This window comes from Aspergillus multicolor (assembly GCF_047715735.1).
Source record: "Aspergillus multicolor strain CBS 133.54 unplaced genomic scaffold BDW74scaffold_1, whole genome shotgun sequence".
NCBI classification, from domain to species: Eukaryota; Fungi; Ascomycota; class Eurotiomycetes; order Eurotiales; family Aspergillaceae; genus Aspergillus; species Aspergillus multicolor.
Window position 1 is genome coordinate 1,323,892 of NW_027395952.1, and position 13,284 is coordinate 1,337,175.

Consider the following 13,284-nt stretch of genomic DNA (forward strand, 5'->3'; position numbering starts at 1 on the left):
CGCCTGCAGCACCTCGCCACTCCATCCTGCAGCTCGGAATTCGCGCACTGATCGCGTTCGCAGGCAATCCACTTTCTCATGGCATTCATCATCCCACAAGTCCTCTATCAATCAGGATCTCGGCATCGCCGTACTCCGTATGTTAGGGCTGCACGTGAGGTGGGATCCGACCGATGACGTCGGTGGCCCCATGCCCGACTCGCCGTCACGAGATCAGGATCCGACCCTGCCTTCCCTGTTGCATTTGACTTGCACAGAGACACGACCGAGGATCATGAGCGATGAACTAAACGCGAAACGACGCCTTTTCACTCTTGACAGACCAATTTCTCCGCCCCCAACTCGTCCCCTCACGCGTACCGGGCCGACTAGCAACGACTCGCTGGCCGCCCTCGAAGCGGGGAAAGAGGACGCCCAGAATGCCGTTGAGCGAATCTCCGCACGTCTCCGCAATTCTGTTTACACCCCAGACCGAAACAACACACCTCCCCTCATCCCAAATCAATTGGACCTGATACCAATTGACGACTGGAAATCACTTTACACTCGGAATTGCCATCCAACTGGTCGTCACTTTGTTATCCACCAACATGATCACCCCATTGCCGGCCCGCACTATGATCTCCGCCTACAGTTCTCCGAATCCAGCTCGCTCAGCTGGAGCGTGATGTATGGACTACCGGGGGATCCAAACAGTCGACGGTTGAACCGGAATGCAACCGAAACAAGGGTCCATGCTTTGTGGGTACGTACACTTTCCTATCTTTTCCCCTTTTCCCGCATTATCTTCAGACAAGACACTGACCGGCTGCAATTTCCACATAGAATCACCTCATCGAGACCGCGAGCGCAAAGACGGGGAGCCTGATTATATGGGACACTGGAGAATATGAAGTCCTACCCGACAAGCCGAAAAGGCTCGACCTCGGTCCGGAAACGGACGAGAGTGAACCTGAGACGCATTCCGCATATGGCTTAGGCGATTCGGGGTTGTCCGAGAGTGAGAAGCTTCGAAACGCCTTTCAAAACGTACCCGCCCACCAATTGCACGCGTCTAAAACTTGAAGGATGATAGAAGCTAATTGTTTGGTCTAGAGTAAAATACATCTCCGCCTCCACGGAACTCGCCTCCCCCGTAACTACATTATCTTCCTCCGCAGGGACAAGACCGACTTGCGCTCTGCACCGACTGTAGCCTCACTCCTACAGAAACCTCGAAAGCGCAGAAGGAGACGGGTTGTCAAAGCTCAACCGGACAGTACGTCGAACTCCGAATCAGACACCGACATCATCGGGCAGTCAGACACAAGAAGTCCAGGAACGGGAAAACGCCAGAGGGATGGTAATGATGGACATGAGGCCGAGCCCGAGCCCGAGCATTTGGACGCTGAAGGAGGGGATAAAGATGCCGACTTTCTGATCAGATTGAACAATGCCTATCCGGGCGCCGTCAACGACATCGGCTCTATCCATCAACGGCGATGGTTCATCATGCTCGACCGCGAAGGGTGCGGGTTCGTTCCCCAGAAAGTCGTCGACGCAGATGGGAATTATACAGGGAAGAAAAGATGGATTCGCGGAGTTGATAAAATATCTGAGACGAGGACTGGGTTTGACCCATTCCATGTACATGGGCCTAAGGTCGAGAGAAGCGTTGTGACTGGGCGCCGCGGGCTTGATGTACTCCGTGATGAAGGTGCAGAGGGGTTCATACCAAGAAGAGCGTGGAAACCTGTACTTTTCTAGCTATATGCGTGACTCGCTTCTTATCTTCTTCAAGAAGGCCCTTTACCAAGGTATGGCTACCAATCGCTAGCTAAAGCAAAAAAAAAGACAAATTCCAGAAGCTTGCTGCTCTTGATACACCACATCTCTGGACATGTCCCAAGTGTTATCAGGAAATGTCCACTCTATCCCTCTTCGGATAACGACAGACCTCGCACATAAGCAACTACCTCAGCAAAGCGTCCACCTGCTTGGCCTTCACATAATTAAGCACAAATGTAGTACTCAACGACCGCATTAATGGAGAACCAAGACCATCATCCTGTCCCTCACTCTCCAGGAACGTGTATAATGACCATGGCCTGAAAGCCTCGCCATGAGATGCTCATCCCCAGCCTTCCTTCGCGAAGAATCGTTGACCCCCTCTCGTTGTACGCTTGGTTGCGAATATACTTCAGCGGTAGGCAACTCTGTCCGGCTGAAAGCTTAAGTTACAGGATTCATGTTGGGCTATTGAGCCCAAGATACATCGTGGGTGAAGTTGCCGGAAAGAGTTGCCTACCGGTGAAGTATATTCGCAACCCAGCGTAGAACAGAAGGGGGCCAATAATTGTTCGCGAAAGAAACCTGGTTATGATCATGATTCATATAACGGTAGAGGACATACCCGACGAGGAGGTCTGCACCAAGCTCGGGAAGCTATCCATCGCTGAGGGAGGTGGTCACCAGCTTCACTCGCGCTTCGTTCACTCGTGTATCCCGAGCTCCAAGGTGCCACGGAGTGAGCGTGACTTCGATGTCCTCAGTTGTGCCGCCAAGGGAGATATTATGATCGGCGACCAGAGCACACTCTGCTGAGCGATGGTCCTTGCTGTCAGAGCCAGAGACAAGAGGATTACATGGATTTCGAAGATTCGTTTGCAGTTGCAACGTAAGGTGTTTTGGGGTGCTGGAATCGTGGACAGCCGTTGCTCGATAGCCGCAGACTATCGCATCTGTGAAACTCCATCAAAATAGTCAAGTCTTTCAGCAGCGGAGAGACAATAGTATCAAACACGGACTCGTCGAATTGTGGATCCTCGAACCGTTCGCCCTTGTTCCGGGACCAATACAAGCACTCTCTGACAACATCGCCGTAATTTGACCCGCTTTCATAGTATACGTTTCTTAGAACCCGGGTCGCGGTGTTGAAGTGCATCTGGGACTCGACGGGATCATGATCATCGACTCGATATAGCGTTGCTATCGTTTTCCCTAGGGAGAGCTCGATGAGAGCGACAGCCAGGGGCAGGAGTATTTCGTTTTGAATCTTCGCACTCGTTGAGGGAGTGATGCCGCTGCAAGTGCATGATCCTGAGACGGGCCAAAGAAGGCATGGGTGGTCGAAGGTGATTGGGTCGTGGGGTGCATTCCGAGCGAAGAGAACATCCTTCGTGCTCCACTCTTGCTTCAGCCAGGCCCCGTGGAGTTGCAGAACTCCGCAAGCGAGAACGGATGCTAAGTATAGTCGATCTCGTCGGCTTAGTTCAGCTGAGCCTTTAATTGACATACCAAAGGGGTTTAATCCGGAAAGCATGTCTTGAAGCGAGTATAGGTCGAGGTCTTCATTGGTGGTGCGCAGAAGTCGCATATTATACCGCGCATCCTTGGCCTGATTGAGAATGTACCCAATACCGTCTTGCTGCGTCTGGAGACTCGCCGCACTGTGACTACCCAAGGTAGAGCACAAATCGCCGATAGGGCCAAGGCTAGGTGTTTTATGCACTGTTTCAACGCAGACTGTCGTGGAGCTGGCTGCGAATTGAACCTTGCGCTTTCCATCGGAGACTGACATTGAAGCTTGCTTAATGCTCACGGGAACGATGTTCTCGACGAGCTCCGGCTGTAACTCGATCTCGTGCCATTGCCTGTTTGAAGTTGTCTGATAGGCTCTGTTTTCCGCTGAGAGCATCATCAGGAATCGAGTCTTCTTCGCCTGGTCTCCAGTCCGCAGATTATTCACAGTATTTGCGTCGAGCCGGAAGCAGACCGTGTGGTTGTCTCTACAGGAGCACTTCCACCCTTGACCCTGAACCAAAATATTGTATAGCGCTCGCGCGTGGCGTCGGCCGTCGCGGTGACGTTTCAGGCCCTTCCTCCAGCGGGGTGCAGCTTTCGCGGCCTGATCGAGCTGATGTGATTGCTCGGTAAGCGTCTTGAGTATCTGGTTTGCTCGGTCGACCCTGTTCAAAATATCCTCGTATACGGCTTTCGATAGAATCTTGCGGAATTTGAGAGCACCTAGTAGCTTGAACGATGCGGCCTGGGGCCAAATTGAGTTAGCATCGAAGCCTCGAAGATTTTAAACGCAGGAATCGCATGCCTTCAGGTAGTCTGGAGTTTGCCGGTTCAACTTATTCGACAGTTCTTCTAGCAGACTGCACAAGCCCGCCACCGTCCCAGTAAACGCATGGTAGTCACGACCAAGTTCATGCCGCAAGGCCGCTTGCAATTGAGGGTCCTTCCATCCAGTTCCCGAAGGGTTCTTGATAAGTTCCGATCGTTCGTCATGATCGTCGACGACGTCTTGGAGGAAGATCTCGAGGGTGTTGAGGAAAATGGCGTACTGCGCGCTCAGATTGCTGCTGTAGTTCTCCAATTCCCATCGATATCGACGGAGTCCTTTGACAGTCTCGATTCCCCGCGCGTAGTTGTCCAGCTGATTGACAACTAGGGGAAGAACTGCTAGAGCCAGGCCTGCAGCTTCGATTCCGGACATGGTTCATGGTGTGATGGATGTAAGATTGAGGTCGAGGGAGCCTTGCTCACAAACATCTGCAGGCGCAGATACCCCGCACCAGATTCAGCCTCAGCCTCATCTCAACATGCGCATCTCTCACATCCATCTCGCTTCAGCGGGGCATCATGAAGGATACCATATCCCAGGTGCTGAACCAGTGTCTGCGCGATTTCACCGCATTAACAGAGTCGGAAGCTCTCAACCGCTATGAAGCTGAAATTCCTCGTCGTCGCTGGCTTGATGAGCTCGGACGCCTCAGAGTGTGGTCAGGAAATATAGGCGCCCATCAAGCCGGTCAATCTTCGCTGGACTATCGTCTTCGCGATGCATCTCATCTCAAAGGCGAAACCCTTAAACTCCTGAATCGGATGCTCCGCGTGATTCAAAATGCGACAGAAGTGCTCAACGAAGACAGTGATGGGGAGGTTGGCATCGAACTCGAGGACGATGAGGATGATGGGACGACAGAGATGCAGCAGCTTCACCAGAACATTGTGGATATCATTAATTCATTGATGCAGATCTCGATGGCTGTTCGAAGACCTGCCGATCACGATCGTCTCCTGAACATGAAAGTCAAGAACGAGTCCTTCTTCGCGCCGTGGGCACAGCAGCATATCTCACACAAGTATCCAGATGCGGAAGCCGCCACGGTCGACCGGCTTAGCCTGGCCATGGCTAGACAGAAAGCTATCCTCAAGTACCGTGAGCGGCACCGAGCAAAGCTTGAGAAGGGGCTATTTGAATACATCGAAACTAATTCCACGAAACTATCGGAAACCATCGCGACGGAGATGGTCGCTAATAATGACCGTCTCCAGTTCCTCGAAACAACATCCAACTCGGGTCTCTCTCAAACGTCCTACGCACCCAGTCTCATGGCAACGCAAGCGGCCGCTTCCATCCCTAACCCGCCCAAGGGATCAGCAAACAGGAATCCATGCGAGTGTCCGTACTGTTATCACATCATCACAATCAAGCACAAGAAAGACTGGGCGCGGCATGTTTTTCAGGACTTGATGCCATATGTCTGCCTCTCAAGCGATTGCGTGACTCCGTCAAGGCTCTATGACAGCCGGCACCAATGGTCCCTTCATATGCGTGAAGCGCACGGACATGGTCAACAGGGCTTGACCTGTCCGCTATGTCACACTGGTATTCCGCAGTCTACTTCCTTTGAAAAGCATGTTGGTCGCCATTTAGAGGAGCTGGCACTGTTCGTACTACCTCGAACAGAAAGTGAAGGGGAAGTAAGCTCAGAAGGGAGCACGCTGGACCCGGTCGAAACCGGGGAAAGATTAGCGTTAGCGAGTGACGACGGATTGGAGGATGAACCTGCCTTGGGATACTCAATTGATGAAGAACGAGAGTTTGCGGACACGTCCAGTGCAACTACGACATCGACCGAAACATCAGCCGCCGAGTCGGAAAATGGGACAAATGGTCCATACCGTTGCACCTATCCGGGATGTACTGCGCCACCTTTTATGACGCGATACTTATTCAAGTGAGTGCAGATTTACGCTCTCTCTGAATAAGAGGTGTGATAGCTAATAAATTGATCCAGATGCCACTCAAAGGTCCACAGCCAGGTAAGACCTCATTTTTGTTCAGTTGAGGGCTGCCCTCGTGGGCCTGATAGGAAGGGGTTTAAACGGAAGAATGAGATGCTTCGCCACGGTCTTTTTGTACACGGGGATCCGGGATATACATGCCCCTTCTGCCCGGATGATTCACATAAGTATCCGCGCCCTGATAAACTCCAGCTGTAGGTTCTCGCCTCATATCAAGTACAATTGAATATGCTAAACAGTCGCAGACACGTGCTGCTTCATCACCCAAACCAGCGTAGAGATGACCCAGCTCTCCAACGTATTCTCTCACAGGCCCCCATGGGCGACAACCGGCGGGATTCTTCCGCTGAAACAGTTTCGGAGCTACAGAAAATTCCCCAGCAAGCAGAAGGTCCATCTCCCGATCATTCGGAAGGCGCACGTGTAGCTGATTCGGCGCGGGGCGAACACCATGAGTGGCTCGCTGAGCTGCAGAAGACCATTGACGAAGATGAGGAGAAGAGGCGAATTAAGAAGGAGATCCGTGATGAGGAGGCTCGTATTGCCCTCGCTGAGCAGGGGGAGAAGGCTAAGGAGGCGAGGATAAAGGCCTCCGCCGTGGAGGAGGGGAAGCTCCAGCAGGAGCGGGCTGCCATTGCGGCGCTGGAGGCTACAGAGAAGTGCAGTGATGAATCCAAGGATAGTCTGCCTCATAAGGATGAGATAGGGCCGGAGCATATTCTACGCTTGAGGGAGGAGGAAGAGAACAAGGAAATCATGGGAAATGACCATGAGTCTGTTTGGATAGTGGAGGTATGTTGTGCCCCCATCCGTCTGAACCTACATTACCGGGCCGAACCCTAAATCAGATTGATAGTTTGACGCCGGATCTCGGATGCCCGAAGGCCTAGCCACATTTCCCCCGCGGTCAAAAAGGGGCGAGATGACCCCTCAATCCAGGCTCTCAAACCCTGCCTCCAGCAACGCTGCAGCCGTGACGGGAGATGTAGAAGGTGAACATGTTCGGCCAGAACTGAAAGGGATTCTACGAGCTCCTCGAGAGAAATTTCCGGAAGATCCCAACCCAGAACGAGAGGGCGTTGCTCGTCTGAAAGATGCTACGGATGGAGGCATTCCTCCTGGAGCACGATGGACCAAGATAGACCGCAGACTTGTCAATCCCGCTGCGTTGGAAGCAGGCCGAGAGCGCTTTGAGGAAAGAGGGGACTCCGTGATTGTTTTACGGGTCCTGACCAGAGAGGAGATTCAGGAGTATGCAAATAATACACAAGAAATTCGTGCCATGGTTGGAAATTCTGATAGCGAGCGAGGTCGACGTCAATCACCGCTAAAGGAAAGCATACAGATTCCTCCCGAGTCTCGACGAGCTGCACTAAGGGCTGGGAATGAGCGCTCTGAGGAGATTTATGATAGCGTTATTGTTCCGGGTTCTTTAGAGAAAGAGATTCGGCCCTATGCGGAGAAGACGGAAGAACTTCGAGGCATGTTTCCCTCTATCCACAAACCCTACATTAGCTGACACCCTGAAAATAGATGCGAGGTTCCGTGCTCTACAGCGACGCAAAACTTCGTCGCTGGCAAGAAAACCCAACCCACAAAAGCGCCGGCACGATGTTCTTACCGACGATGAGTACGAGTATGATGCCGACTCTGATGTTTCCGCCAACCCGACAAGTTAAGGTTCGTCTTGGAGCACTGTCGTATTCGCAGCAGTGTACCACCTGGGGTTTCGGGAGTGTTAAAGGTACAGAGATTATGTGTCATCTGGTTGGCCCAGCCAACTTGAAGTCTGAGAATCACTTGGTGCTCTTTTTGTTCCCGGCCCGTAGGTCCTCCCTTACCAAAACCTACCATGGCTCAACCGCAGGATATTGATCGGCAGGCTTCATCGCCATCGTCCGAGGAGGGCGAGCCGATGAAAGTGCTTGCAGCGGTTCTTTCCACGCTCGACATACAGCAACCGCCCCTTCTTGCAGCCGCTGTATTACGACGCCTTCAACCCGGCCAGGGCCCTGTTGCCAATCCCACGGTTGGGGATCCCGTCTACGGATCCTATCATGTTCTCTTCTCGTTGACCTTTGACAATGGTGTTCGCTGGATGGTAAGATTTCCAATCAACGGCACAGATAACAAGTGGGATGAGCTGTCTGCTTCTGCGTTAACTTCAGAGGCCAATACCATGAGCCTCTTGAAGCGCGAGACCACTATTCCTGTACGTGAGGTCTTGGACTTCTCGGCGACCACAAAGAACCCACTTCGCTGCCCTTATATCATCATGGCTTTTGTGGGCGGAACGCCTTTGTACAATGTCTTGTTTGGAGATCGCATGCACGGTGTTGACCCGGAGACCACGCGGTCGCGCCGCATTCGTGCCCTTGATGGTATCGCATCGGCTATGGCAGAGTTAGAGAAGTTTTCCTTCCACACTGTTGGGAGCATTATATTTACAAGCGATGGCAGTCCGTCCGGTGTTGTGTCGATGCGACGAGTTGACCAGGAGGCGATGCTTGACCGATGGTTCGTTCACCAAGACCCAAGTGACGATCCCCTCTACCTCGAATGCGGCCCATACAGCAGCCCCAGATCATACTATACCCATTTGCTCGATTGCATCCCGAAAGGTATCCTGCCCCTAAAGGCCTGGCCATCCTGCTACGGCACTTGATCAGCTGGATCCCGGAGCCCAGCGACGTGAATCCCTTTGTCCTCGCTCACCCGGATTATGACATCCAAAACTTTATGGTAACTAAAGACGGTGAGCTCCAAAGTATCATCGACTGGGACGGTGTTGCGTCTATGCCTCGCAGTCTTAGTAACGAGAGATATCCAGAGTGGCTTACGCGAGATTGGGATTCCGCCATGTAAAGCTACACAGAATCCATGGAAGATGGCGTGGAACCGAATGGTGTCTGGGAGGATTCACCTGAGGATCTTGCCTACTACCGGAGCATTTACGATGACTTCATGGCAAAGAATCGCTTGCAGGAAAGAAACGAGTCCGGTATCAACTTCACCCGCATGTCTTTATTCACGGAAAACCTGGCGATTGCAGTGGATGATCCTTGCTGTCGTAATGGATTCTGCGCAGGATGTTGGGCGAAATTTGGGCCGTTGCCGGGGAAGGTGAGAAACCAGAATTTACGGAGTTGGCTGAGAACTTTGTTGAGGGCAAGGTGGATGAGAAGCTGTTGGAGACACTCCGGAGGGGCTTCAATATCCTCCTCTCGAAGAAAGGATTATAGAATAAGCAAGGCGGCCAATGACGATGTCCTTTGTTTGCTCAGCTCGGACTCGCAATGCTCCCTTGTAAGTGAACTCTGGCTTTCCGGCTGAGTGTGGAAGCCTCTTTATCTTTGGCGATTGAGGTAACTGCACATATATATAGTAGAGATGTCGAACGCCGAATGCAGACGTAAGACGCGACTTCATACCTATCTCCAGCTCATCTAGTCTGTTCCGCGCACATAGGCCGCGCACAGGTAAGGCCGTAAATCTAAACGGACATTGCGATCGAGCAGAAGGTATAGAAGGGTCTGTAGCGAAGAAGGTTGTATCGTAGAGAGTCATTAGAGTGGGATCAGGCCACGGCCCGGAACATTCTCGGTCCGGACTTCGAGCTCGGATTTGTAGCATCATGTGATCCGGGGAATTTCCTCCGATTTCGCGAAAACATCTTGAACAGCGCAGTACGAATGTCATAGGTATCGTTTGGTCAGATCTCAGGAGCGGTTCCGAAGCGATGAACGAGCTGTAATGCTTGCAAGAAGAGGAGCTTGGTCGCCCTGCTCGAGAAACAGAAGCCATTGGTGCTTCACCCTTCGCGTGCGCTCCTTCTCCGAGCCCACCGCGTCCTACCGATCCGCAGGCCAGGTGCGCCAAATAATCATCCCACCCGCGCCACACCTCTTTAACTACACTTCTGGTCGCTTCCTGTAAGTGATCAGCTGAGTCTATTTCATACACCTTGCTAAACAATCCAGTTTCCATGAGAAACTTCGTCTTAAGGAGCGTTATGTTAGATTTGACGTCAACGCGCTTCTACAGGCCATTGCGGCCTCTGTCAACCAGCCAATGGAAAACATAACTTCCTTCGTTAAACTCCGCGAAGGCGACGATAGCCGCATCTTCCAGGCTACCTTCGTTGACAAGCGGCAGGTCCTCGCCAAGATCCCGTACAAGACTGTTGCAAAGCATTATGCGATTGCCAGCGAAGCTGCAACGCTGACTCTCCTCCGTGATTACAAGTTCACGCAGGTCCCAGAGGTGCTGGGGTACGCCGCGGATGCCAAGAACCCTGTGCAGGCCGAGTACCTTCTCATGTCTAAGCTTCCAGGAAAGCCTCTCAGTGAAGTTTGGCCTGACTGGGATGATGAAGCCAGAGAGAAATTTGCAAAGCAGATTGTTCAGCTCGAGTCGGATATCATGAGGCTTAAGTTCATTGCAAGTGGAAGTCTGTACTTCAGAAAGGACTTGCCCAAGGACGCAGAGACTTTCACAAGGACCAAGGCAACGCATACTCGGGACGCTATTGTTGTTGGTCCGTCGGCACAGTGGCATTGGTGGGTTGGCATTCGTCCCCAGTTGGATATACATCGTGGTCCATGTGAGCGACAATCTATTTTCTCGTGCTCCTGACTTGAACTGACTTTATATCGAGGGCTCAAGTTTCGCAAGGCGGCGATGGCCCCCGGGATACGTGAGGTAGCGGTTTGTAAGGAAAACAAGAGTCCTATGAGAATCCGGCAGCCATGGCTCCGTGAGCTATATCAGCAACAAGAGTTCGAACCAAAACACTACCGCGAACTCCTCAATCGGTACCTGAAACTGAGCAGTGTTATTTCCGTTTCTGCTACTCACTTTCTTGCCCGCCGACGGCTCCGGCACCCCGATCTCAGCCCGGAAAATATCCTAGTCGACCCTGACTCGCCTGGTAAACTCACCGGAATAGTCGACTGGCAAGGTGCCGAAATTCTCCCACTCGGCCTGTGCGCCGGATTCCCACCGCACACTCAGCAATGCAAGGATCCTGGTTCCCTCCAACTGAATAATCCGAATGCGGCGCTACCAGATACCTGGGATTTCCTCAATAATTCTCTGCAGGAAAGCGTGCGCCATAGCGGAAAACAATATATATCGCCACAACTGTACATGAAACTCTCAAAAGACCTGAACCGACCCCATTTTCGTGCACTCAAGCATTCAGGCGCAATGGTCAGGCCCCACCTCTACCGGCACGTCACCAAGCCATGGAACGGGAACCTATTAGACCTCCAGTACGCCCTCGTGCACGCATACCGTAGCTGGCGATCGCTCCAGGAATCTAGACTATTCGGCCTTCTAGATCGAGGCAACAGCGAGGTCGCCGTGCGTCTCAACCGCGAGCTCATGCGCTCATTCCGCGAGAACCCATGCCCCTTGCAATTCACCGACGAGGAAGTCGAGCGCATCCAGGTCTTCCGCGAAGCAGAGGCGAAAAGAAACTTAATGGTAAACAGGGCGCTGAAGGCAATTGGCGCCGGCCATCGTGGCTGGGTCCGTGATGACAGGGCCGTCTGGCAAGCTAGGGCCCTCACTTGGAGAATCAATCGGGGGTTGAGACTGAATGGGTCGGAGGATTTCCACTTCAAAAGGCGGAATCCTTCTGCGAACATTGAAATTGAGGGCCTAAAGGAACTGCAGGAACTGCAGGAACTAGAGATAGAAGAAGCATCTTTACAGTCTCAGCATCACTTTGCCTCGAGGTAGGCTGCATGGTGGACGCCGTGGGAGCGGTGTCCTACCCGCATATACATCAAGATACCCTGTATGAATAAATATCGAGTTTTCTTACGCTTGGTCGTCATCTTTAGATATTAAACTGGGTCCACATACATTGACATCGCACATTTCAAGCAGAAGTAAAGCAGTACTTAGAAGCCGCCGAGTATAGGGCTTTCGAATGAAGAGGAAATCATGATCTGGGCGCTAGGGCTATTCCATCTGAAAGGAAACGTACATCCGTATCAATACTTTTTGACATCGAGGGGTAGCATAGGCAAGACAGGCACCAGTAACCAATCATATTGCTCGCGGCCTTGAGACCGAACACTGGAAGCCTGATCACCAAACTCAAACCTGAACAAATTTGCACTCCTCCCTTTGAGCGTCAAGAGATTGCTGCGTGTCTCCTTGGCTTTGTCCTTCACAATGGTCTTGGTCCAGAGTATTGCCCAGTCGCCAAAATACGGTCCGGAGGGCTGGTCAGACTCCGATGGCTTGTCGCAATGGAGTATGTATCCTAGAGGGTCTGGTTGATATGTCCGGTGTGCTAGGCGTATGAGCTCTCGTAAAGACCGCCGATGCTTGAGAATAGAATGAGGTATCCGATACCTCTTGGGATACTTTAGGTTGGAGAGGTAGTGCTCGCCAGCTTCCTGGGCTGCAGCTGACGTTAAGTGGGCAATGCACTTATGATATTTTAGTGATGGAAAGGTTTCCAGTACATGGAAGGGGACAACGGTAGTGCTAGCTTGATCAAACCTCTATTTGACATCAAGAAGGTCATTAAATGCCGGACATGAGGTTTGGAACTGCGGCTTTCAAGGAATGTTCATCCTTATGATGTCCGTCAAAGACAAAGCTTGGCAAGCTCCTTGAGGTCCTCGTTTATTTCTCCATGGTCGGTCCCTCTCCGGTTTTCCTGTAGAGCTTCGTGTGCAGCTCATGAATGCGATGAAGTCTGCTGGGAGAGATCGGACTTCCACAGCGGTCATCGTTGATTGTAGGCAAGGAATCCGGAGTTGTGTAGGCAAGGAATCCGGGGTTGGAAAGACATTTTGCAAGGTACGGCATCCTGAGCTGAAATCGTAGTTGAGGCTAGCCAGACGTGGGTCGCTGCCGGTAATCTGGGTTGACGATGTAAGGTGGACTAAACGGGAAAACGCCACCGGCATTCTGAGTTATCGCGACGGAGATTGGAAGTGGGTGAGCGCGCTCCCTGCCTCGTAAGCAATGTATTTTCCGGGTTCGAACTCTCAGGTTTTTGAAAAGAAGCGCCCCGGCATGATACATACTGGGCTGTCAAACCAAGTGTCCCAGCCTCCTTGCGGCACTGGCGCCAGAAACTCGCCGGCGGACGGCAAGGGTATACCGAGCTCAGGATCAAGTTCTCCTGAAGGGGCAGTCCAATTCATGATAAGACGGCCACAGCCACCCAGTGCGAAGGGT

At 52.2% G+C, this 13,284-nt stretch overlaps 5 protein-coding genes across 5 annotated transcripts; 4 read left to right on the forward strand and 1 right to left on the reverse strand.

The window, feature by feature from the left end:
• Nucleotides 1-274: 274 nt before the first annotated feature.
• BDW74DRAFT_172453 (uncharacterized protein) lies at nucleotides 275-1,746 on the forward strand (the record flags this gene model as incomplete). The annotated part of the gene is made up of 3 exons (XM_073727537.1): nucleotides 275-745; nucleotides 826-1,029; nucleotides 1,096-1,746. The coding sequence occupies 3 exons, from the start codon at nucleotides 275-277 to the stop codon at nucleotides 1,744-1,746; spliced, it is 1,326 nt and encodes a 441-aa protein (XP_073589723.1).
• Nucleotides 1,747-2,620: 874 nt separating this feature from the next.
• On the reverse strand, nucleotides 2,621-4,483 carry BDW74DRAFT_164681 (uncharacterized protein; the record flags this gene model as incomplete). The annotated part of the gene is made up of 2 exons (XM_073726297.1): nucleotides 2,621-4,027; nucleotides 4,073-4,483. The coding sequence occupies 2 exons, from the start codon at nucleotides 4,481-4,483 to the stop codon at nucleotides 2,621-2,623; spliced, it is 1,818 nt and encodes a 605-aa protein (XP_073589724.1).
• A 6-nt stretch (nucleotides 4,484-4,489) lies between these two features.
• On the forward strand, nucleotides 4,490-7,764 carry BDW74DRAFT_4707 (cell envelope integrity protein TolA). The gene is made up of 4 exons (XM_073732889.1): nucleotides 4,490-6,011; nucleotides 6,072-6,272; nucleotides 6,324-6,870; nucleotides 6,935-7,764. The coding sequence occupies exons 1-4, from the start codon at nucleotides 4,630-4,632 to the stop codon at nucleotides 7,595-7,597; spliced, it is 2,793 nt and encodes a 930-aa protein (XP_073589725.1). The 5' UTR covers nucleotides 4,490-4,629; the 3' UTR covers nucleotides 7,598-7,764.
• On the forward strand, nucleotides 7,765-8,851 carry BDW74DRAFT_4708 (uncharacterized protein). Its single transcript, XM_073732890.1, has one exon. It carries the CDS (start codon nucleotides 7,931-7,933, stop codon nucleotides 8,741-8,743), a length of 813 nt encoding a protein of 270 aa, XP_073589726.1. The 5' UTR covers nucleotides 7,765-7,930; the 3' UTR covers nucleotides 8,744-8,851.
• Nucleotides 8,852-9,636: 785 nt separating this feature from the next.
• On the forward strand, nucleotides 9,637-12,017 carry BDW74DRAFT_4700 (aminoglycoside phosphotransferase family protein). Its single transcript, XM_073732887.1, has 3 exons — nucleotides 9,637-10,010; nucleotides 10,059-10,681; nucleotides 10,736-12,017. Exons 1-3 carry the CDS (start codon nucleotides 9,832-9,834, stop codon nucleotides 11,821-11,823), a joined length of 1,890 nt encoding a protein of 629 aa, XP_073589727.1. The 5' UTR covers nucleotides 9,637-9,831; the 3' UTR covers nucleotides 11,824-12,017.
• The last annotated feature ends 1,267 nt before the right edge of the window (nucleotides 12,018-13,284 follow it).

Excerpts from the sequence above, each read along its gene's own strand:
- BDW74DRAFT_4707 (XM_073732889.1), top strand. The coding sequence starts at position 4,630 with ATGAAGGATACCATATCCCAGGTGCTGAACCAGTGTCTGCGCGATTTC. Across the intron at positions 6,012-6,071 it reads ATGACGCGATACTTATTCAA|ATGCCACTCAAAGGTCCACA; the intron begins GTGAGTGCAGAT and ends AAATTGATCCAG. Across the intron at positions 6,273-6,323 it reads CGCCCTGATAAACTCCAGCT|ACACGTGCTGCTTCATCACC; the intron begins GTAGGTTCTCGC and ends AAACAGTCGCAG.
- BDW74DRAFT_4700 (XM_073732887.1), top strand. The coding sequence starts at position 9,832 with ATGCTTGCAAGAAGAGGAGCTTGGTCGCCCTGCTCGAGAAACAGAAGC. Across the intron at positions 10,011-10,058 it reads TACACTTCTGGTCGCTTCCT|TTTCCATGAGAAACTTCGTC; the intron begins GTAAGTGATCAG and ends TAAACAATCCAG. Across the intron at positions 10,682-10,735 it reads GGATATACATCGTGGTCCAT|GGCTCAAGTTTCGCAAGGCG; the intron begins GTGAGCGACAAT and ends CTTTATATCGAG.
- BDW74DRAFT_4708 (XM_073732890.1), top strand. The coding sequence starts at position 7,931 with ATGGCTCAACCGCAGGATATTGATCGGCAGGCTTCATCGCCATCGTCC.